At 48.1% G+C, this 21,227-nt stretch overlaps 1 protein-coding gene across 2 annotated transcripts in view; it reads left to right on the top strand.

Moving 5' to 3' along the window:
• Positions 1-21,227, top strand: part of KALRN (kalirin RhoGEF kinase) — a 1,371,746-nt gene that overhangs the window by 970,732 nt on the left and 379,787 nt on the right. The window contains exon 33 of one of the 2 annotated variants that reach the window (XM_030208706.1): positions 14,584-14,686. In XM_030208706.1, coding sequence (XP_030064566.1) covers positions 14,584-14,686 — 103 coding nt within the window. Of the gene's footprint in view, positions 1-14,583; positions 14,687-20,755; positions 20,983-21,227 lie in introns of those variants that run through there. The other variant, XM_030208704.1, reaches the window with a different exon arrangement.

Raw genomic sequence — 21,227 nt, 5'->3', positions numbered from 1 at the left:
TGGAATGTTAATGTTGCTATTCCACTAGCAACATTCCATGTAGAAGCCTGCCCTTACAGATCAGCCTGCGCGGCCGCGTTGCTGATCTGCAAGGGCAAGCTTCTGCATTGAATGCTGCTAGTGGAGGAGTAGCCTAGTGGTTAGTGCAGTGGAACATGGAATGTTGCTAGTGGAGGAGTGGCCTAGTGGTTAGGGTGGTGGACTTTGGTCCTGAGGAACTGAGTTCGATTCCCACTTCAGGCACAGGCAGCTCCTTGTGACTCTGGGCAAGTTACTTAACCCTCCACTGCTCCATATAAGCCACTATGAGCCTGCCATGAATGGGAAAGCGTGGGGTACAAATGTAACAAAATATCTACAGGTTTCCAGATATTTTCAGCTGCCATGACTTCCTGATTGTCTGAAAAACATACCAGCCTTGTATCTCTAGGAGGGAACTATCCTTCCAGCTATTAAGGATGTAGTTCAAAATCAAAGCTAATAAAATATCAGTTTCTTATTACAGACAGAAATTGCAAATGATTTCCAAATAATAATTTGAAGTGAAAGATCCCATTGGAAATTCAGTATATTCTCAAAGTTTCTCCAAGCCCTCCATCTAAAATTTCTTTATGGTGTTGCAAGTGTTTAACAGCCGAGACTGTCCCTGACCCGGTGTGTTAAAACGGGCACACATACCCATACCCCAAATCCTCTTTCCAGTGCCCTGAATCTCATGTTTAGCATGAGGATGTAGTTTGTGGCAGGCCCGCCAAGAGGGGGCAAGATTCCTCGGGCCTGGCCTCAAAGGGGGGCCCGGTTGACCCAGTCGCATGGGGGGCCTGGGCCCCTCCACTTTGGGCTCGTGCCCACCCAACTGCAGTACCTTGAATCGCTGGAGGGGATGCCCAAGCCCCGGCAGCCAATTAGCTGTGAAGCCTGAACCTCCCCTGGTGTAAGGAAGTCAGCAGCATGCTTTCTAGCAGCCGACGCCGGCACTCCGCGCATGCTCAGTTCACACGCATGAACTGAACGTGTGCGAGGAGTGCCGGCGTCGGTTAGAAACCATGCTGTTGACTTCCTCACACCAGGAGAGGTTCGGGCCACGGAGCTATTTGGATGGTAGGGCTTGAGCATCTCCACCAGCAAAGATACAATTTAGTGGGGGGGGGGGGGAGAATGGATTCGGGGAGAGAGCAGAAAGGAATGAGTGGCCCCAGAATTCCCCCCACCCATGGGCTGCTGACTATGCCCATGCATTTCCTGACTGATGGTACAGCGGGGTGGGGGGGCCCCTAAGACTGTTTGCCCTGGGTCTGCTTTTGTTTCTCGGATGGTCCTGGTTTGTAGGGGTGGGGAGGGGCATGAGGGAAGAGCCCACACTGCTGGAATTTAAAGAACCTTCCTCCTCTGCCCATTCCACTGCTTGAAATCAATTTTTCTGCTTCCCTTCTGCCCACGACCCCTGGCCAGGTGCATCTTTCTGTCCCACCCATCACTGGTGCCAATGCCATCACTTCCTCTACTACTACTACTACTACTTAACATTTCTAGAGCGCTACAAGGGTTACGCAGCGCTGTACAAATTAATGAATAAGGACGGTCCCTGCTCAGAAGAGCTTACAATCTAAAAGACGAAATGTCAAGTTGGGGTAGATGAGATTTCCTGAGAAGAGATGAAGTGATTAGGTGCCAAAGGCGACATTGAAGAGGTGGGCTTTGAGCAATGATTTGAAGATGGGTAGGGAGCTCAGGGAGTTTGTTCCAAGCATGGGGTGAGGCGAGGCAGAAAGGGCGAAGCCTAGAGTTGGCGGTGGTGGAGAAGGGTACTGAAAGGAGGGATTTGTCTTGAGAGTGGAGGTTACGGGTAGGGACGTAAGGGGAGATGAGGGTAGAGAGGTAAGGAGGGGCTGCAGATCGAGTGCATTTGTAGGTGAGTAGGAGAAGCTTGAACTGTATTCGGTATCTGATCGGAAGCCAGTGAAGTGACTTGAGGAGAGGGGTGATATGAGTATATCGGTTAAGGCGGAAGATAAGACGTGCGGCAGAGTTCTGAATGGACTGAAGGGGGGATAGATGGCTAAGTGGGAGGCCGGTGAGGAGTAGGTTGCAGTAGTCAAGGCGAGAGGTAATGAGAGAGTGGATGAGAGTTCGGGTGGTGTGCTCGGAGAGGAAGGGGCGAATTTTGCTGATGTTATAGAGGAAGAAGCGACAGGTCTTGGCTATCTGTTGGATATGCGCAGAGAAGGAGAGGGAGGAGTCGAACATGACACCAAGGTTGCGGGCAGATGAGACGGGGACGATGAGGGTGTTATCAACTGAGATAGAGAGTGAAGGGAGAGGAGAAGTGGGTTTGAGTGGGAAAACAATAAGTTCAGTCTTGGCCATGTTCAGTTTCAGGTGGCGGTTGGACATCCAGGCAGCAATGTCGGATAAGCAGGCCGATACCTTGGCCTGGGTTTCCGCAGTGATTTCTGGTGTGGAGAGATAAAGCTGGGTGTCGTCAGCATAAAGATGATAGTGGAAACCATGAGAAGAGATCAGGGAGCCTAAGGAAGATGTGTAGATTGAGAAAAGAAGGGGCCCAAGGACAGAGCCTTGAGGAACTCCAACAGAGAGCGGGATAGGGGAGGAGGACGAACCATGAGAGTGTACTCTGAAGGTACGATGGGAGAGATAAGAGGAGAACCAGGAGAGGACAGAGCCCTGGAACCCAAAGGAGGACAGTGTGTCAAGAAGTAGGTTGTGATTGACAGTGTCGAAAGTGGCGGATAGGTCGAGGAGGATGAGGATGGAGTAGTGACCTTTGGATTTGGCGAGGAACAGGTCATTGCAGACCTTAGATAGTGCCGTTTCTGTCGAGTGTAGGGGGCGAAAGCCGGATTGGAGCAGATCGAGGATGGCATGAGTGGAGAGAAAATCAATGCAGCGGCTGTGAATGGCGCGTTCAAGTATCTTGGAGAGGAAGGGTAGGAGGGAAATGGGGCGGTAGTTGGAGGGACAGGTAGGGTCAAGTGATGGTTTTTTGAGGAGTGGCGTGACCACAGCATGCTTGAAGCCCTGTGTGTGTCCCTGCACTGGCTGCAAGGAGGAGCAGTAACTTTTTAAAGGCTTTGGCAGAGGAGCAATTGCATCCAGGAAAGATAGACACACTTGTTGAGGAGATCAGCAGGAACAGTAAATACCTACTCCACCTGAATGTAAATTGCCTGGAGCTACAACTGCAAAAGACACCAGCCAAATCCAAATAAGTGCACAAATAAACTGGTCTACAGATCCTCAGGAGGAGGAGAGAGGATTCAGGAACTGAGCGCTTAGGGCAGAGTCGGATTCTCGGAGATTTGTGGAGGAAGAATGAAGGCTCTGGGACTGGTAAGGAGAGCTGAGGAAAGAGGGATCTCATGGGGGGGGGGGGGGGGGGTAAAGGAACATTGGGAAAACAGGGCCTAGGAATTAAGTGGCAGAGTAGGGCTAGAACAGGACTCAGGGTTGGGAGGGGGCTTAGGGAGAAGGGCACAGGAAGAATGGATACTTGGAGATAGAGAGCGGGTGGGCACAGCAGGAACTTGGGGTTTGTAAAAATTGGGACTGAAAGATGCAGGGGACAAATGTGTGGCAAGAAAGATTGTGGGGAGAACTTTTCAGGGTTTGGGGTATCCTGGGATTCAAGGAGAGCAAAGGCAGAACCTTGGTGGGAGGCAGGGCTGGTGCTTGGGAGGCGGGGATAGTGCTGGGCAGACTTCTACGGTCTGTTCCCTGAAAATGACAGGTACAAATCAAGGTAAGATATACACTAAAAGTAGCACATATGAGTTTATCTTGTTGGGCAGACTGGATGGACCGTGCAGGTCTTTTTCTGCCGTCATCTACTATGTTACTTTACTATGTTGTGTTACCTTGAATGGAGAAAAGAGTGAGAATGGAGGGGAGAGGAAGTAGCCCAGATACTGGGAGAGAGAGAGAGAGAGAGAGCGAGAGAGTGGATTAGGTAGTGGCTAAAGAGAAAGAAAGCAAGAAGACTAGGGAAAGAGGGAGAGAGAGAAACAGGGATGGTGGAACAAAGAAAAAGGATCCTGGATTTTTGGGGGGAACAGTGGGGGGGGGGGGGGGGAGAATCCCAGAATGATGATAATGCAGGAGGAAAGGAATGAGGAAAGGGGGAAGGGAATAGGGGAAAGAACAGTAAAAATGGGGAAAGGGGAGCCGAGAGGAAGGATAGAAAGAGGAGACAAAGAAGGGAGGAAGGAGAGAGAGAAAGTATTATTAAAATATCCAGTCTTAAAGGAAAGAGAGAGAGAGACGGGAGAGACCTAAAAAAGAGAAGCAGAAAGACACCATAGAGAGAAAGATAAAATAATACCACTAGAGAATGAGAAAGGAAAGACGCTGAGCCGGGAAATCAGGCCAGAAACAAGAAAGGCTAGAAAAGTAATAGCCTTATGGCGAATATTAATAACTCTCAGTGTAAAATATACTGTTCAGAGTATCTGACCTGGACACTTTACATGTTGAGAATGGCAGGATTTTGTGGGCTAATGCTGATTTTAACACAAAGGCAGTGGCAGTACTCACTTGGCAGTTTGATACTTCTGACCTGTGCCAACTTCCATACTGGACACTGAGGTGTGCCAGGAGGTGGGCACAATGCTTGTCCCCATGCAGGGGTGTAGCGCAGAGAGAAGCAGAACAGATTATGTAAAACTAGTAAAACATGCCCGTTTCTTGCGCAAATGAAACGGGCGCTAGCACGGTTTCCTTCCGAACCTCCCCCCCCCTCCCTACTCACCCCTTCGGCGTTCTGAAGGCACTGACCGGCATTGTTGCGGACCTCTGCACGCCACCTTCAATCTGCTTTGTCGTTGTTTGTGAAGCCACTGACGCCATTGCTCCGCCCTCGACGTCATCACGTTTGATGCGAGGGCGGGGCCCCAACACAGTGTTTTCGGTGGCTTCACCACCACGAAGGCTTCGAACCGGAAGGAAGTGCCCGGAGGACCTGACAGTGACGCCAGTGTCCTCAGAACGTTGAGGGTGAGTTTTATTATATAGGATAATATTACTAGATCTGTGATACTGGTTCCCCATAGTATCAGCAGAATGCGAGCAGTTGATTTACTTTGAGGAGGGGAGAAGTGGGTCTGCATTATTGTCGTAATCTGTTCTCAAATATATCTCAGTGTTATCAGAAAATATCCTGGACCATATCAGGTGGGCGGACACACCTTGCACAGAAAAGAGTTCATTACGTACTGAAAATTGCCAAATTTATTATCTTTCTAAGCACACTGAGTTTGGAGATTTTTTTAGTGATGTCCAGGCTGGAAACCTGCAATAGAAACAGAGAAAAATATATGCAGATAAAGACCATATGGCCTATCTAGTCTGCCCATCCATGCCATCTACTCTCCCTATCACACACTTGTCCCAAGCTCTCTTGAATTCAGATACTGTTTTCATCTCCACCACTTCCACCAGAAGGCCATTCCACAAATTTACCAGCCTTGCTGTGAAGAAGTGTTTCCTCGGGTTACTTCTGAGTCTATCCCCTTTCACCTTCATCCTATGTCTCCTTGTTCCAGAGCTTCTTTTCAATTGAAAGAGACTCACCTCCTGTGCATTTATGCCCCATAGGATAGAGACATTTAAATACCTATCTCCCCTCTCCCACCTTTCTTCCAATGTATACATATGATATTGAGATCTTTAAGTCTGTCCCCATATGCTTTGTGATGAAGCGGGCAAAGATAAGGTGGAATTTCTTAACAAATATTTCTGTTCTGTGCTCACAGAGGAGAAAGTGTGTGCTTGTCAAAACATAGAAGCCGAAAAGTAAATACAAGTTATGTTTCAACTGTTTTTATTGATGAATCAGCACTTTTAAACAAAATTATTAAATTTAACATTGTGCAATTGAAATACACATCACATTTACATACCAACATCATACCTTCCATCATCAATGTTTTATCATTTTCTCCCTCCCTCCCTCCCCCTCCCTTAAACACAGCCTCGCCTTATACTCCATGCTTCATGGTACCTATTCGTTCCAGTATGCTCTACAGGACTTTATCAATCTAAAGCTGTGGGTTAATGTCTCTGGATGCTCTATTCTCTACAGACCCCCCAAAATTATTTAACACAGCACTTCTTGCCTTGTGTGATATATTTTGCAAATATTTAGTCCATGTTGCAATAAAAATCTTCCTTTTCTTTGGATTACCACGGGCTGCCTTGGCCTCCCAGAGCATTAATTTGTGGAATCTGTTCCTCCAATACCAGAAGGAGGGGGCTTCTTCTTGCATCCAATGTCTAAGTATACATTTTTTTTCCCCACTGCGTATGCTTTACAAAGTAGTAATTTCAAATTCTTATCTGAAATCCCATAAGCCTCCCGTTTGTTGAAAAGCATTCCTCTCCAAGAGGGAGTTATTCTGTGCCCTAAAAGGTGTTCAATATATTTCTGTAGCGCTCTCCAAAATATTTTTACTCTATCGCATCTCCAAAATGCATGCAAAAAGGTATTACTGTCTCTGTTACATTTAGGACATTGGGCATCTGGTGCCCAGCCTGTCCTTGCTTCTTGTGTTTGTGTTATGTAACCTGTATGTATTACCCTATATTGACTCTCCTGTAATTCTGCCCCACCTACTTGCTTTGGTGTATCTTGTATCAATTTTGCAAAATCTATTCCTTTCAACTCATATCCCAGTTCTTTGCTCCATGTCTCCTTAAGAACCTCATAGTTATGAGGAGGACAGAGCAACACCAAAGCTCTATGTAAACTCAATATGGACACTTGAAAGTAAATACAAGTTAATGTGATAGCCGTGTCATTACTTAGACATGTTGATATGTAGAGAGGGACTACGTCTGCTCTTCTCCAGTCCTCCGGGACCACTCCCAACTCTAGAGAAGCATTGAAAAGGTTCCAGCCAGCGAAGCCACTAGAACTTCCCTAAGTTCCTTCAGTACCCTTGGATGTATGCCATCCGGCCCCATCGCTTTGCCCATTTTTAGTTCAGCCAGTTCCTCACAAACACAGTCCTCTGAAAATCACTCAGGGACAACACCCCTCCGTTCCTATATGTGTTGGTCTTCTGCGGCCCTGCTCTAGGCCCTTCAGCTGTGAACACAGAACAGAAATATTTGTTAAGCAATTCTGCCTTATTTTTGTCGGCTTCTACATGTTCCAAAAAAATAGTCTATTGTGCAGGTCTCTTACAGGGCTCTATGTCTTCTGTGAAGAATCCAGTGCCTTGTCAGGTGCTTTAAAAATCTCCAGTGCATTTTGCAGTGAATGAATATGAGTTTTCCCTGCCTCAACTTAGGACTAGCTAATATTCATTGTTTATTTATTGTATTTTATGAGAATTTATTTACCGTCTTTTTGAAGGAATTCGCTCAAGGCGGTGCACAGTAAGAATAAATCAAATATAAGCAATAGACAATTACAGCAGCAAAATAGTCATATAACAATACAAAGTATGGCATAGTATACTACTTACAATGTCAACACAATACGTAATAGGACATTTTCATAGACAGCGCAGGGTATAAGCAAAGATGGAACATATAGATAGGTAAGAGAGTGAAAGGAGATAGAAACTAAAGGGACTAATTTAAAGAAAGTAGCACATGAGGTCAGAGAGGTGATTAAATATTATCTGAGCTATGGTATATGTTATCTCTCGCACGGTCATAAACCTATGGTATATGTTATCTCTTGCACGGTCATAAACGCATTTGGATGCAGGTTTCCAAAAGGGTGTCCTACATATAAAGTCCATGGGCAGAAGGAAACTATAATCTACTATTAATACTACTTATCATTTCTATAGTGCTACAAGGCATACGCAGCGCTGTACACCATACACAAAAAGACAGTCCCTGCTCAAAGAGCTTACAATCTAGATAAGACAGGTAAACAGACAGAGCAATAAGGGTAAGGGAATAAATCCTGCTTTCATTTTGAACATTGCTATGGGTACAAAATATTTGTGGATTTGCTACTTACTGTTGTATGAAGGTAAACTTTCTCGTGTGGGTTTGAAGTGCAGCCTGCGCATTCTATTTTCTGATCCGCCCAAAACACGGCTCCAAATGCCTCACCTAAATGCACTGAAAAATACACACATTGTTAAATGGTAGTTTTCAAAGCTTGCGTTCTACCAAAGTAAATGGGATTCTATCCATATAAATGCTTTTACTACTTACTACTACTACTTATCATTTCTATAGCGCTACTAGACGTACACAGCGCCTGAAAGAGCAAGATTTAAAGGCAGTGTACACAAGATATAAATTTACAAGTTGTACATGTGAAAAAAGGTTCACAAATGGAAAAAGCAAAGTCAAATATTTTAGCTTTTTTCGATGCTTCTGACAGAATATAGTCAAAATTTAAGGGCACTTCTCTACTAAAATATAAACTCAAAACAATGTATACAGTAGAGGATATCAAAAAGTACAAAATGTTACAGCAAGTTGTAACGGGTAAGTCTCATATGTGCTCAACGGCTGGTGTCACTTCACTCCCTCGGTGAACCTCTTGCCGTGTACATATTATAATCATCGACTTTTACCCCCAACCTACCAATACTTGAATTTTTCACTCTTTATTCTTAACATTATATAAAAGTTAAGGCGATGTGTTACTTATCTTGTCATATTTTCAAACAGGTGTGCTCACAAACCCCAACAGGTAGCCTGTTTCGCAACCCATTTATATAATGAACCAAAGATGTATAAAATGCATGCTTTTATTTAACAATGTACATATATGCACTTTAAACGTATACTTTTAATATAAAATTTCATTTTAAAGCCACCATTATATATGATATGTGTCTTTATGTTTTTATTATATATGTTATATTTTCGTTTTAGACCCCTGAAGAAGGCCTTTTCGGCCGAAATACGGACCGTGTTGGGTCGTAATAAATTATTCTGGTTTCCAACATTTGTGGCTTCAGTCTGGTCCTTCTGGATAGCTTCTGCTTGTTTTGTTGTTGTGCTCATAAACCCCGACAGGTAGCCTGTTTCGCAATACTTGCTTTGTCAAGGGGGAGCCCTTCACCACATGTTTGATCGTAACACCTCTGGTTTTCTTAACCAGAGGTGTTACGATCAAACATGTGGTGAAGGGCTCCCCCTTGACAAAGCAAGTATTGCGAAACAGGCTACCTGTCGGGGTTTGTGAGCACACCTGTTTGAAAATATGACAAGATAAGTAACACATCGCCTTAACTTTTATATAATGTTAAGAATAAAGAGTGAAAAATTCAAGTATTGGTAGGTTGGGGGTAAAAGTCGATGATTATAATATGTACACGGCAAGAGGTTCACCGAGGGAGTGAGCACATATGAGACTTACCCGTTACAACTTGCTGTAACATTTTGTACTTTTTGATATCCTCTACTGTATACATTGTTCTGACAGAATATAGGCAGAGTGGAGGCAGCATTAAGACAGCGTTCAAAGAAATTTGCCCAAGTAATTTAATAGTTAACAGGATAAATTCCATGGACTGAAAATTTCTCTTCATTGAACTTCTCCATTCCGGCCCAGACTTTCAAAGGAAAGCTTTATTTATACGAGACTGTGCTCACCAGGGACACAAACATACATAAGTACATGAAATTTCTAATGCTGCTCTTGTGCTTATTCAGGCAGTGCCCTCACCCCTCCTCTCCTCAGGTCGGCCCAACAGCATGTACAATTCTGACATATGTTGCCAATCCCTTTTCTCAGCTGACAGCAGACCCTTCACACTTTCCCCTATTCTTCAGTCTTACTTGGGGCTTTTTTTGAGGGGGTACTGAGTACCAGCCCCTTTTCCATTGTCTGTTAAATTTGACCCTTGGTCCCCATGTTTTAATGAAAGAGCTCAGACTCTACCTGCCTGGTCATAGATTCTGTGACTGGTTGCAGGCAGGGTTGCCAAATAAAAAAAAAAATTCCCACACAAAACCGTCAAAAACCTGCCCAAAAACCACACACACCCCACCCCCGCCGTCATCAACCCCGCCCCTTCCGTCATCACCCCGCCCCCGCCGTCATCAGCCCCACCCCTTTCGTCATCACCACCGCCCCCGCCGTCATCAGCCCCGCCCCACCGTCATCGTCCCGCCCAATATGTCAGCAAACCCCGCCCAAAACGTCACAAACCCCGCCTCTGATGCCATTAGCCCCACCCCCGCCGGCCAAAAAACCGCCCCAAAACCCGTACAGAAAAAACAAAACGAGCCCAAAAAACCGCAACCCGCCGCGGGCAAAAGTTTCCCGCGGCGGGTTGCGGAAAACCACCCAATTGGGCGGGAAACCTGCCCATCTGGCAACCGTGGTTGCAGGGGGCCTGGCTATTGTGGGGTGGGTCCCTCTGTGATCACCCCACCCCTGAAGGGTGGCCTGGCATTTGAGTACCAGCACCTTTTTCACTAGAAAACACACTTACTCCTTTTCAACAATCTCCTCCCCAGCCCCAGAACACTTACTGGTTCTCTCCAAAGATCCTGCATCAGCTTCCCACAGCCTTTGCAGCTCAGCTCCTCCCTGTGACTAGAAGCCTTCCCATTGCCTGGATTCTACCACAACTTCTGCACTGGAAGGGGGAAATATTCGAGAACTGTAGTGGAGTAAACTCTGAAAAATATCCACACACTTAGCCATCCTTCTGACTTTCAGACAGGTGATTTACACATTTTTAGAGTCCTGAAAACCAGTGGCGTAGCCAGTAGTCAATTTTTGGGTGGGCCAACAGGTTGGATGGGTGGGCACTAGACAGTGGTGTGCTGGTAAATGTTTAACAACAGGCTCTCTCCCCGGTCCACCTCTGCACCCCCCCATCCACCGGTGCACCTCCCCTCAAAATTGCAGAGCTGGCTATAGCCGGGGAGAGAGCCTGGGGGGGGGGCAATGCATTACTGTCTCCAGGAAAAAAAAATTAAATGATCCCAGGTTCCAATTTAATTCATGTTTAATGTGGGATAAAATGCCATAAATAAGTAAATAAATATAAACTTTTAATGTTGAGCACCTGATTCTCAAAGTGGACATATTCCAAACACTATAATGAAAATAAAATGATTTTTTTCTACCTTTGTTGTCTGGTGACTGTTTTTCTGATCATGCTGGCCCAGTATCCGATTCTGCTGCTATCTGTCCTCTTAACTCCGTTTCCAGGGCTTCCTTTCCATTTATTTCTTTACTTTCCTCCTTTCTTCTTCATTTCTTGCTCTATATCCATAAGTAAAAGCTGGGTCCTCTGCAGACTTGACTGTCCAGTGGATCCAGCTTCTGCCTATTTTCTTCATCCATGTGCAGTTTTTCTCCTCTCTTCCTTTTCCCTCATCTCATCTCCTTCCTCATTCTTCCATCTCCTCCATCCATGTCCAGCATTTCTTCTCTCTCCCTTCCCTCTCTTCCATCCATGTCCAGCAACCCTCCTCTCCCCTTCCCTCCATCCAGCAACCCTCCTCTCCCTTCTTCCACCATGTCCAGCAACCCTCCTCTCCCATTCCCTCCATCCAGCAACCCTCCTCTCCCCTTCTTCCACCATGTCCAGCAACCCTCCTCTCCCCTTCCCTCCATCCAGTAACCCTCCTCTCCCCTTCTTCCACCATATCCAGCAACCCTCCTCTCCCCTTCTTCCACCATGTCCAGCAACCCTCCTCTCCCCTTCTTCCACCATGTGCAGCAACCCTCCTCTCCCCTTCCCTCCATCCAGCAACCCTCCTCTCCCCTGCCCTCTCCTCTCCCCTTCTTCCACCATGTCCAGCAACCCTCCTCTCCCCTTCCCTCCATCCAGCAACCCTCCTCTCCCCTTCTTCCACCATGTCCAGCAACCCTCCTCTCCCCTTCCCTTCATCCAGCAACCCTCCTCTCCCCTGCCCTCTCCTCTCCCCTTCTTCCACCATTTCCAGCAACCCTCCTCTCCCCTTCCTTCCATCCAGCAACCCTCCTCTCCCCTTCTTCCACCATGTCCAGCAACCCTCCTCTCCCCTTCCCTCCATCCAGCAACCCTCCTCTCCCCTGCCCTCTCCTCTCCCCTTCTTCCACCATGTCCAGCAACCCTCCTCTCCCCTTCCCTCCATCCAGCAACCCTCCTCTCCCTGCCCTTTCCTCTCCCCTTCTTCCACCATGTCCAGCAACCCTCCTCTCCCCTTCCCTCCATCCAGCAACCCTCCTCTCCCCTTCTTCCACCATATCCAGCAACCCTCCTCTCCCCTTCCCTCCATCCAGCAACCCTCCTCTCCCCTTCTTCCACCATATCCAGCAACCCTCCTCGCCCCTTCTTCCACCATGTGCAGCAACCCTCCTCTCCCCTTCCCTCCATCCAGCAACCCTCCTCTCCCCTTCTTCCACCATATGCAGCAACCCTCCTCTCCTCTCCCGTCTGCCCTGTTTCCTTCCTCCCCCCCCCCCCCCCCGTACCTTTAAATATTATAGTTTTGCTGGAGTCGCGGGCAGCCGGCATTGAAGACATCGGCAGGCTTACGCCGGTTCCAGCAGCCTTCCCTTCCCTCGTTGCAAGTCGGATGATGGCTCTGCCCTCTTCTGACGTATTTCCTGTTTCTACGAGGGCGGAGCCATCATCCGACTTGCAACGAGGGAAGGGAAGGCTGCTGGAACCGGCGTAAGCCTGCCGATGTCTTCAATGCCGGCTGCCCGCGACTCCAGCAAAACTGTAATATTTAAAGGTACGGCGGGCGGGGCAGTGGCGGGCTGGGGAGGCAGATGCGGGATCGGAGCTCAGCCTGCTCCCTCCGCTCCGCTGCCTCCACTGCTGGGTGGGCCTGAACCAAAACTGGGTGGGCCTGGGCCTACCCAGGCCCACCCGTGGCTACGCCCCTGCTGAAAACATCCAGACAGTTGGCAATCCTAGCCTCTTGAATCCTGAGCATATCTGACAGCCCCCCACCCCCTCCCCACACACACTTAAAATTTTGGGCCCAAGGCATATGCCTAGGTAGCATGTGCCTTAATCCGGCTCTGGGCGTTCCCATGGAAAGGGTATGAGTGGGTCAGGGACATTTTGGATAATTGCACACAGTATTATAGAATACCGTGCATACATATCCGACTTGTGCACCAAAATTTACACCTGTTTTCAGTTGGTGTAAGCTTTGCGTGCGGAATCCGGTGACCAACTGTATTCTATAAAGAGCACTCATCCTGGAGCACCCTTTATAGAATAGTGCTGGGTGCTAATTTTTTTCAGTATCTATATTTTGGTGCCATTAACTGAATCCAGCTCTAAGCATAAATTTGGGTGCAGAAGTATATAGAATTAGGGGGATACAGGACTAGAATACAGGGCCGCCAAGAGACTGAGCCATGTCTGGGGCAGGGCCGCTGCTGCCGGCCCCCCTGGACCGCCGTGTAACTAGACAAAAAATTGGGGGGGGGGGGGGTCCAGAGACCAAATTGAGAGGGGCACATTTTGCCCCACCTCCCTGCCCCCTGCCGCAACTCCACCTACCTTGGCTGGCGCTCCGCCAGCAGAAACCTTTCTCCAGCGCTGTTCTCCGCCGCATTGCCTGGCCTGCGGCTGCTTTTCCCCTCACGTCACGCATACTCAATTTCATCAAAACCGAGCGTGTGCGATGTGAGGGAGAAAGCATCCGCAGGGCAGGCAATGTGGCGGAGAACAGCGCTGGAGTAAGGCTTCTGCTGGCGGGGCTTGGGGACCCCCGCCAGCCAAACCAGAGGCCCCGAAGCCCTGTGTCTGCTTCTCCCCAGCCTCTAGGGGTGGCCTAGCGCCAGAGTTTTCTCTCTCCTGCTCCTGTCGGGACGTGATCACCCAGGTCCCATCAGGAGCAGGAGAGAGACAGACCCCCAAGCATTGGGCCCCCCTTGGAGACCGGGCCCAGGAGAATCATGCCTCCCCAACCCCCGTCTTGGTGACCCTGCTAGAATACCAACATTTTACATATGCACTTGCTGTCTCGCTTTAGAATGACCTCCAAAAATACTTTTTTTTTTTTAAAAAGCTGTATTGGAATGCTATTTGTAGTCTCATTTGGACTGCCAGCAGTCAGTTTCAGGCATTGCCTCAGGAAGTTTGGGCTGGGTGGCAGACATCTTTGCCAAGACTAACAGGGCGGGAGACCACCTGCATTCAAAGGCCTAGGTCTGACCACTTCAAAAAAAGAAAAATCAAGGACAGAATAAATGTCCTGAGCTTAGAGAAACAGCAGAGACCTTCACTTGGCAGACAGGTTTGTTTTGAATTGAGCTTGCTAAACATTTAGGGGCCTAGTTTTAGAAGCACGACCAAAGAGAATGTCAGCTGGAAGCCCTCATTACGGGGCCTCCTTTTGGGAACTGGACCTTCTCCTTATTAGAACAAGCACTATTCTATTTACAGAAATCCAACATGGTCGTTAAAGTTCTAAATCTTGACCCCCCCCCAGTGACAGAGATGACATCAGTTCAAATTACAGAGTGGCAAAATAAGAGAAGTCTACTGGGGTTGGGTTATGTTAGCTAACGTCCTGCTCACACAGTGTGTGTTCAATCTGCTCCTCACAAGCTCTGTTGCAGAAAGTCTTGCGTTGCCCAACTAAATGACGTCCTTTTGGCGCTTTGTTTTCCTGCCACAGAGATGGAGTAGATGACGCCGATAGTCAGGGAGATGGCAGCAGTCAACCGGACACCATCTCTATTGCATCCAGGACGTCACAGAACACAGTAGACAGCGACAAGGTAGGACCTGCTATATGTTCAGCTCGGTTTTCTGGGAGGTGGGAGGGGGGGGGATCTTGATGTGAAGGGGGCAAACCAGAAGTCACCCTTACTTTCCTCATGTACAACAGAATAATGGTTTGAAGATGATTAAACTGGAATTGGCAAGACTTATGCTGGAGTCCTGTTTAGGGAAGGGGCTCCTGTGCTGTAAAGAAGGGTTTGAGCGAGTTCCAGGGCGAGGCAGGCGATTGGGGTGCATTTCGCATTGGGGACGCAAAGGTTCCTTGAGGTTTTTAATGGTGATAGTATTAATGTGGTACAGTTGAGCCCTGGAGTGGCCTAGTGGTTAGGGTGGTGGACTTTGGTCCTGGGGAGCTGAGTTCGATTCCCGCTTCAGGCACAGGCAGCTCCTTGTGACTCTGGGCAAGTCACTTAACCCTCCATTGCCCCATGTAAGCCGTATTGAGCCTGCCATGAGTGGGAAAGCGCAGGGGACAAATGTAACAAAAATAAAATAGATACTATTGGAGATTCTAGATGGAATGTTGCTACTATTGGAGATTCTACATGGAATGTTGCTATTCCACTAGCAACATTCCATGTAGAAGGCTGTGCAGGCTTCTGTTTCTGTGAGTCTGACGTCCTGCACGTACGTGCAGGACGTCAGACTCACAGAAGCAGAAGCCTGTGCGGCCACATTGGTGATCTGCAAGGGCCGACTTCTACATGGAATGTTGGAATAGCAACATTCCATGTAGAATCTCAAACAGTAGCAACAGTGGAGGAGTGGCCTAGTGGTTAGGGTGGTGGACTTTGGTCCTGGGAAACTGAGGAGCTGAGTTTGATTCCCACTTCAGGCACAGGCAGCTCCTTGTGACTCTGGGCAAGTCACTTAACCCTCCATTGCCCCCATGTAAGCCGCATTGAGCCTGCCATGAGTGGGAAAGTGCGGGGTACAAATGTAACAAAATAAATAAATAAATGAATGAAGGAAATCCTGAGACTCAGTAAGGACAGAGCTGCCGTCGAAAGCATGGAGCAGCCTGGGAGCTTTCCACTGATGGCATATCGGGAGAACGTTTCATTTTCAGGAAAATAGAAAGCGAATCAGAGCGATGCACCTAGTCTCTTCCGAGATCCACTTGCGGAAGAGGTATGTGGGCTTCAGGGGTTGGGTAAGGGGTAGCTAAGGGGGCCTGTGTATGTTCCACTGCAAATACCGTAGCAGATGTGGAAAAACAGGAGCCTGACAGGGCTGTAGTCCTGAAAACAGCAGTTCGCTTTGAAAGTGTCTTTGCTCGGTCTCGCTTTCCACATGTTCTAGCCAGTAGTTTACAGTGTTTTCACATGCTGAAGCTGAGTTCTGTGCAGCTCTTGCACAGTTTCCTATGAGGTGGTGCTTTTTTTTCTATACCTGCAATTTTTATGAGTCTGGAGAAGGGAGAATATGGCTTCAATTAGGAAAAAAAAGGCCTAAGCTTATCTGACTGCAGTGAGCCCTGGGACTAAAGCTGCTGTTTCTTTGGTCACCTGTTTATCAGCATGCGCCTGCTTCGTCGCTTCGGGCCCGGTATTCAAAATGATTTAACTAGGTAGGAGAGATGCCTACCTAGTAAAGTCTCGCTGAGCGAGACGGAAGGGGATATTCAGCGGCATTTACTGGAGAGTCCCACTGAATATCCCCTCTGATGAGCACAGCACTTACCGGTTAGTGCCAGGGCAATCTGGGGGAACAGAATCTGGGCTGAGCTAGGAATTATGCGGGCACTTTACTATCCATTGTCAGTAATCACATAACTAACTAGCAATCCTGAGTTTGTTCAGTTAGTTGTGCAGATATGGCACTGAATATCAGCCATACCTGCGGAACTTTCAGGTGCTGCCAAAGACCTGGATATTCTGTGCCAGTGCGGGAGAGTAGCGAATTTCCATTTAATATGGGATATACCATTTTTCTCACCATTAGGTAAAGCCGGTTGCATACCCACAAATTCTACAAATGGTGCTTAAAACTGCATGCACAGAATTGGGCACCCGCCCAATTTGCACGCGCAATTTAATTAACGAGCCAATTAGCGCCAACAATTGAGTGCTAATAATTATCGGCACTAATTGGCATTCATTTGAAATTTATGCATGCGTTTTTAATTGTGGTGATACGCACATAAATTGTACACATGGCTCTAAAAAGGGAGCAGAGCCGTGGGAGGATCAGGGGTGGATCAGGGGCATTCTTACAATTTGTACACGCTGTTATAGAGTAAGGGGGATCAACACCTAATTTAGACGTGAGGATTTACACCAGGGTTTACTTGGTGTAAATCTTTGCGTCTAAAATTAGGTGCCGATCCCGCTGGTAAGCGTATTCTATAAACGGCACCTAAATTTCAACACCATTTATAGAATAGCGCTTAGCACGTTGTTGGGTTTTTTTTTGTTATTTATAGAATTTGCTCCATATTGTTTAGAAGTAGGGATGGGCTGTTTGCAACAACCTGGGATACGTCAATGACATATCCCATGTTGTTACATATCGTTAAAACCTAAAAATGAGCAGAAAGACCATGAAAATGTGTGTTTTTAATTTGCTGATTACTGTGCATGCTGTTTTGAAAGGGGGCACGCTATTTGGAAAAAGAGTGCACTCTTTCTGAAACAGTGTACCACTGCGCATTGTAACGTCTCCACCATCGGGAGACTCTTGGAAAAGTCTCCTACACCGGGAGACTCTTGAGTCCCTTGGTCCTTTAGCTGAGCTGTGTTCTGTAATCCACTGCTAAAGAGCACACGGCAATCCACAAGGTCAGATCATTATACTTTATTGTAATCCCTTTGTGTCAACTGCTCCTCCAAAGGTAGTTCCCACCATAGCATTTCTCAAGAAGCATAGCAGTTCAGCAGCCTTTTCCCTTCTTCTACCAGGCTGTCCTCCTGAGCAGCCCTCTCCTGTTTCACCTCCTTTCCTTCCAGTTTAGTCAGAGCAGCAATCTCCATTGGCTCCTCTTGCTCTAGTTCCTCCCCCTTTTCTTCCCCTTGCCAGTCCATAGGTTCCTCCCCACACCCATTGCTCAGCTGCTCTCCATTTGCTTGATTGGGCAGGTTCAGAACTCCTTCCCTCATCCTGGCTCTCTGGGACAGGTTTCTCCAACTCCCTTCTCTTGCCCTTCTCCTGACCTCCTCTGGGGGCTGTTGGGGATTGAAGTCCCTGTTTCTACCATGGGACCTACTCAGGGGCTCCTGGGAATTGTAGTCTTTTCCTTTTCTCCAATCCCCCAGGAGAAAAGACTCCTTCCTTTCTCTACCCAGTCTCCCTCCCTCTCAAGCCTCCTCGTTTCTCCATGTGCCTTCATTCTCCCTCTCACCCTCATATTCCTCACAGCGTGCACAAATCATCATGCATGCGTGAACACTGCACATTTGCACGCTCTCAGAAAAGTAGCACATACTGTTTCAGAAAGAGAATGCACTCAGGGCCCCTTTTACTAAGCCGCGTTGGCGCCTACGCACGCCCAACGCGCGCCAAAATGGAGTTACTGCCCGACTACCACATGGCTCTTGCCGAAATTTCATTTTTGGCGTGCATCCAGTACGTGCGCCAAGCGGCATCTGACGCGCGTAGGTCATTACCGCCCAAATTCCTTACCGCTAGGTCTATGGCTGGCGGTAAGGTCTCAGACCCAAAATGGGCGGATGGGCAATTTTTATTGTGCTACACGTCCATTTTCGGCAAAAAAAAAGGCCTATTTTACAGGTGACTCCCTCTTCCCCAACGGCCCTGCAGCCCTCTCCCATTCGTTCAGTGTCAGTGCTCCACCCTCGACGTCATCACGTTTGACGCGTGGGCGGGGCAGACACTCATGGAGGAAAATCGATCTCAGCCACTTCACTTTTAGAACGTTGGGAAAGTGAGGCTTCATTAGAACGTTGGAGGTGCGTTTTATATAGAGTGATCTGTGATGATTAATTTTAATTGTACTTATTTGATGTACTTAGTAGATTGATATCTGTTTTATGAGTCACTAATAAATTCATGTATTAATTTGTCAGAAGTTCTCCCTTTTGAAGTGCTTTATGTGTGGTTTTACTCCTGTATTTTTTGTATTCTCCTAAGTGCCTGGAATTCATCCGACAATTACTGTGGGGTTTTTTTTTTCATCTAATGCACCTTAACTTTGGCTGCTAACACACATTAAGTACAACTCCTTAACACAGGTTAGTTAAGTGGGGGCGTGAATCCTGTTCTACTCCTGAAACCTAAACGTACTCACAAAAGAAACCGCTTTTTGTGTGACTAATACGAAATACAGTGTGGAAGCCACACACAGACGTTTAGCTGCATTTGTGTAGGACTGTATTCAGCCAGGCCATTTTATCTGTCCGGGGCGTAACTACGGGGGGGGGGGGGGGGGGGGGGGGGGCCTGGGCCCCCACAAATTTCGTCCGGGCCCCAGGTTTGGTTGGCGGGGGTCCCCAACCCCCACCAGCTGAAGCCTTCTTCAGCGCCAGCCTCCGGCGCAGCCGCGTTCGCTGCCTGCCCCTTGCTCTTCTTTCTTCTTGCTCCTCCTGTGCACGCTGATGCTCAGCGGTCTCCGGCGCAGCCGCGTTCGCTGCCTGCCCCCTGCTCTTCTTTCTTCTTGCTCCTCCTGTGCACGCTGACGCTCAGCGGTCTCCAGCGCAGCCGCGTTCGCTGCCTGCCCCCTGCTCTTCTTTCTTCTTGCTCCTCCTGTGCACGCTGACGCTCAGCGGTCTCCGGCGCAGCCGCGTTCGCTGCCTGCCCCCTGCTCTTCTTTCTTCTAGCTCCTCCTGTGCATGCTGACGCTCAGCGGTCTCCGGCGCAGCCGCGTTCGCTGCCTGCCCCCTGCTCTTCTTTCTTCTTGCTCCTCCCACAGGAGGAGCAAGAAGAAAGAAGAGCAGGGGGAGGCAGCAAACGTTGCTGCACCGGAGACCGGCGCTGAAGAAGGCTTCAGCTAGCGGGGGTTGGGGACCCCCACCAGCAAAGGTATTTGTTTGTGAGGGGGTGAGGCGACGCGGTTGGTGGGTGAGGCGAGGTGAGGCAGTGGGGGGGGGGCGAGGGGGTGTGGCGGGACAGCACTCAAAATGTGCCCCAAACCTCGGGCTCTGGCCCCCTCCCACCATGAGGTCTGGCTATGCCCCTGGGGTAGATATTATGCTGTGCTTCCCATTGATAGCACTTTCCCCTGTTTTAGGTAAGATCACGAGATGGGCCGTGGCCTGGTCTGCGCTTTTCATAGGAGGCTGCGTATTTGCTAGAAATACAGTACAAAACAAAAAGCACCAAGGGCCTTCAAAAAAAGGGGGGAATAAAGTCTTTAATCATGTACGTTGATGATACAATGCTTGAATGGACCCGACACGGTCCGTGTTTCGGCGCCCAGCGCCTGCGTCAGGGGTCGCAAGTAATAGCTGACAGCGTGCGGCAGTATTGTGAGAACAATTCAATTTTGAGAAATAATATACTGCAACGCCGTGTCATCCCCTTCACAGTCTGCGACTGAAGGATTGCGTTTGTTCAATCAAAATATCTTTTCATTTTGAGTGAAGGGGATGACACGGCGTTGCAGTATATTATTTCTCAAAATTGAATTGTTCTCACAATACTGCCCGCATGCTGTCAGCTGTTACTTGCGACCCCTGACGCAGGCGCTGGGTGCCGAAACACGGATCGTGTCGGATCCATTCAAGCATTGTATCATCAACGTATATGATTAAAGACTTTATTCCCCCCTTTTTTGAAGGCCCTTGGTGCTTTTTGTTTTGTTTCTGGGTTTTTTTGTGCTTTGCTCCCTCTCTCTGTTATACTAGAAATACAGTACAACAGAAAATGACAGCTCGCCCCAAACTGCCAGTTCTGATCAGGCCCTTCCTGTAGCGTGAAAGCCTATGGGGCCCTGGTCACATCGATTGTGGTGTTTAATAAAGATGATTTATTTTAAACATAAATGTTCCACCCTAACTGCTTCTCTGATATCTGCAAATCACAAGATAGCCCTCATGTGTCATGTGATCCAGCCCCAGGCAGGGCTCTCTTTCTGCTTGTGCTACAGACTGCTTATGCTAAGCTTGGCACCACCTGTGAAGGGCAAAGGTGTCCCTAAGATTTGACTTTTGATGTCAGCCGGATGCTTAATTACCAGGAACTGAGCCACCGTACAGACCGCCTGAAGAAGACTCACTAAGCAAGAGGCGAGGACACAGCTCTAAGCCCTGCATTCCAGCTGACCTGGGTGGAAGCCACCGAGCACTTTGGGATGTTAAGATGGTTCAGTGGGAAGCAGGAAAAACAGAGCAAGGCAGTAAGTAGCAAACTGGCACCCACCTGTTCTTGAAATAAAGTTGGTACATCTGAGAGGGTCAGAGCCGATAAGGCAGCGGAGCTTTAAATGTTGGAATGAAGGTCTCCAAAAAGAATTGAGGCGGTCTTTAACTTTGCAGATCAAGGAGAGGTTCAGAACGGCATTTCTGTGTACCCAGGAGCGAGTTTTTCAAACTGCGGATGAGGAGGGTGTGTGGCCGCTTGTCTTTTGCTAGAATGGTCTTT

The sequence above is a fragment of the Microcaecilia unicolor genome, chromosome 7 (assembly GCF_901765095.1).
Source record: "Microcaecilia unicolor chromosome 7, aMicUni1.1, whole genome shotgun sequence".
Taxonomy (NCBI): Eukaryota; Metazoa; Chordata; class Amphibia; order Gymnophiona; family Siphonopidae; genus Microcaecilia; species Microcaecilia unicolor.
This window is presented reverse-complemented; position numbering and strand designations above follow the sequence as displayed.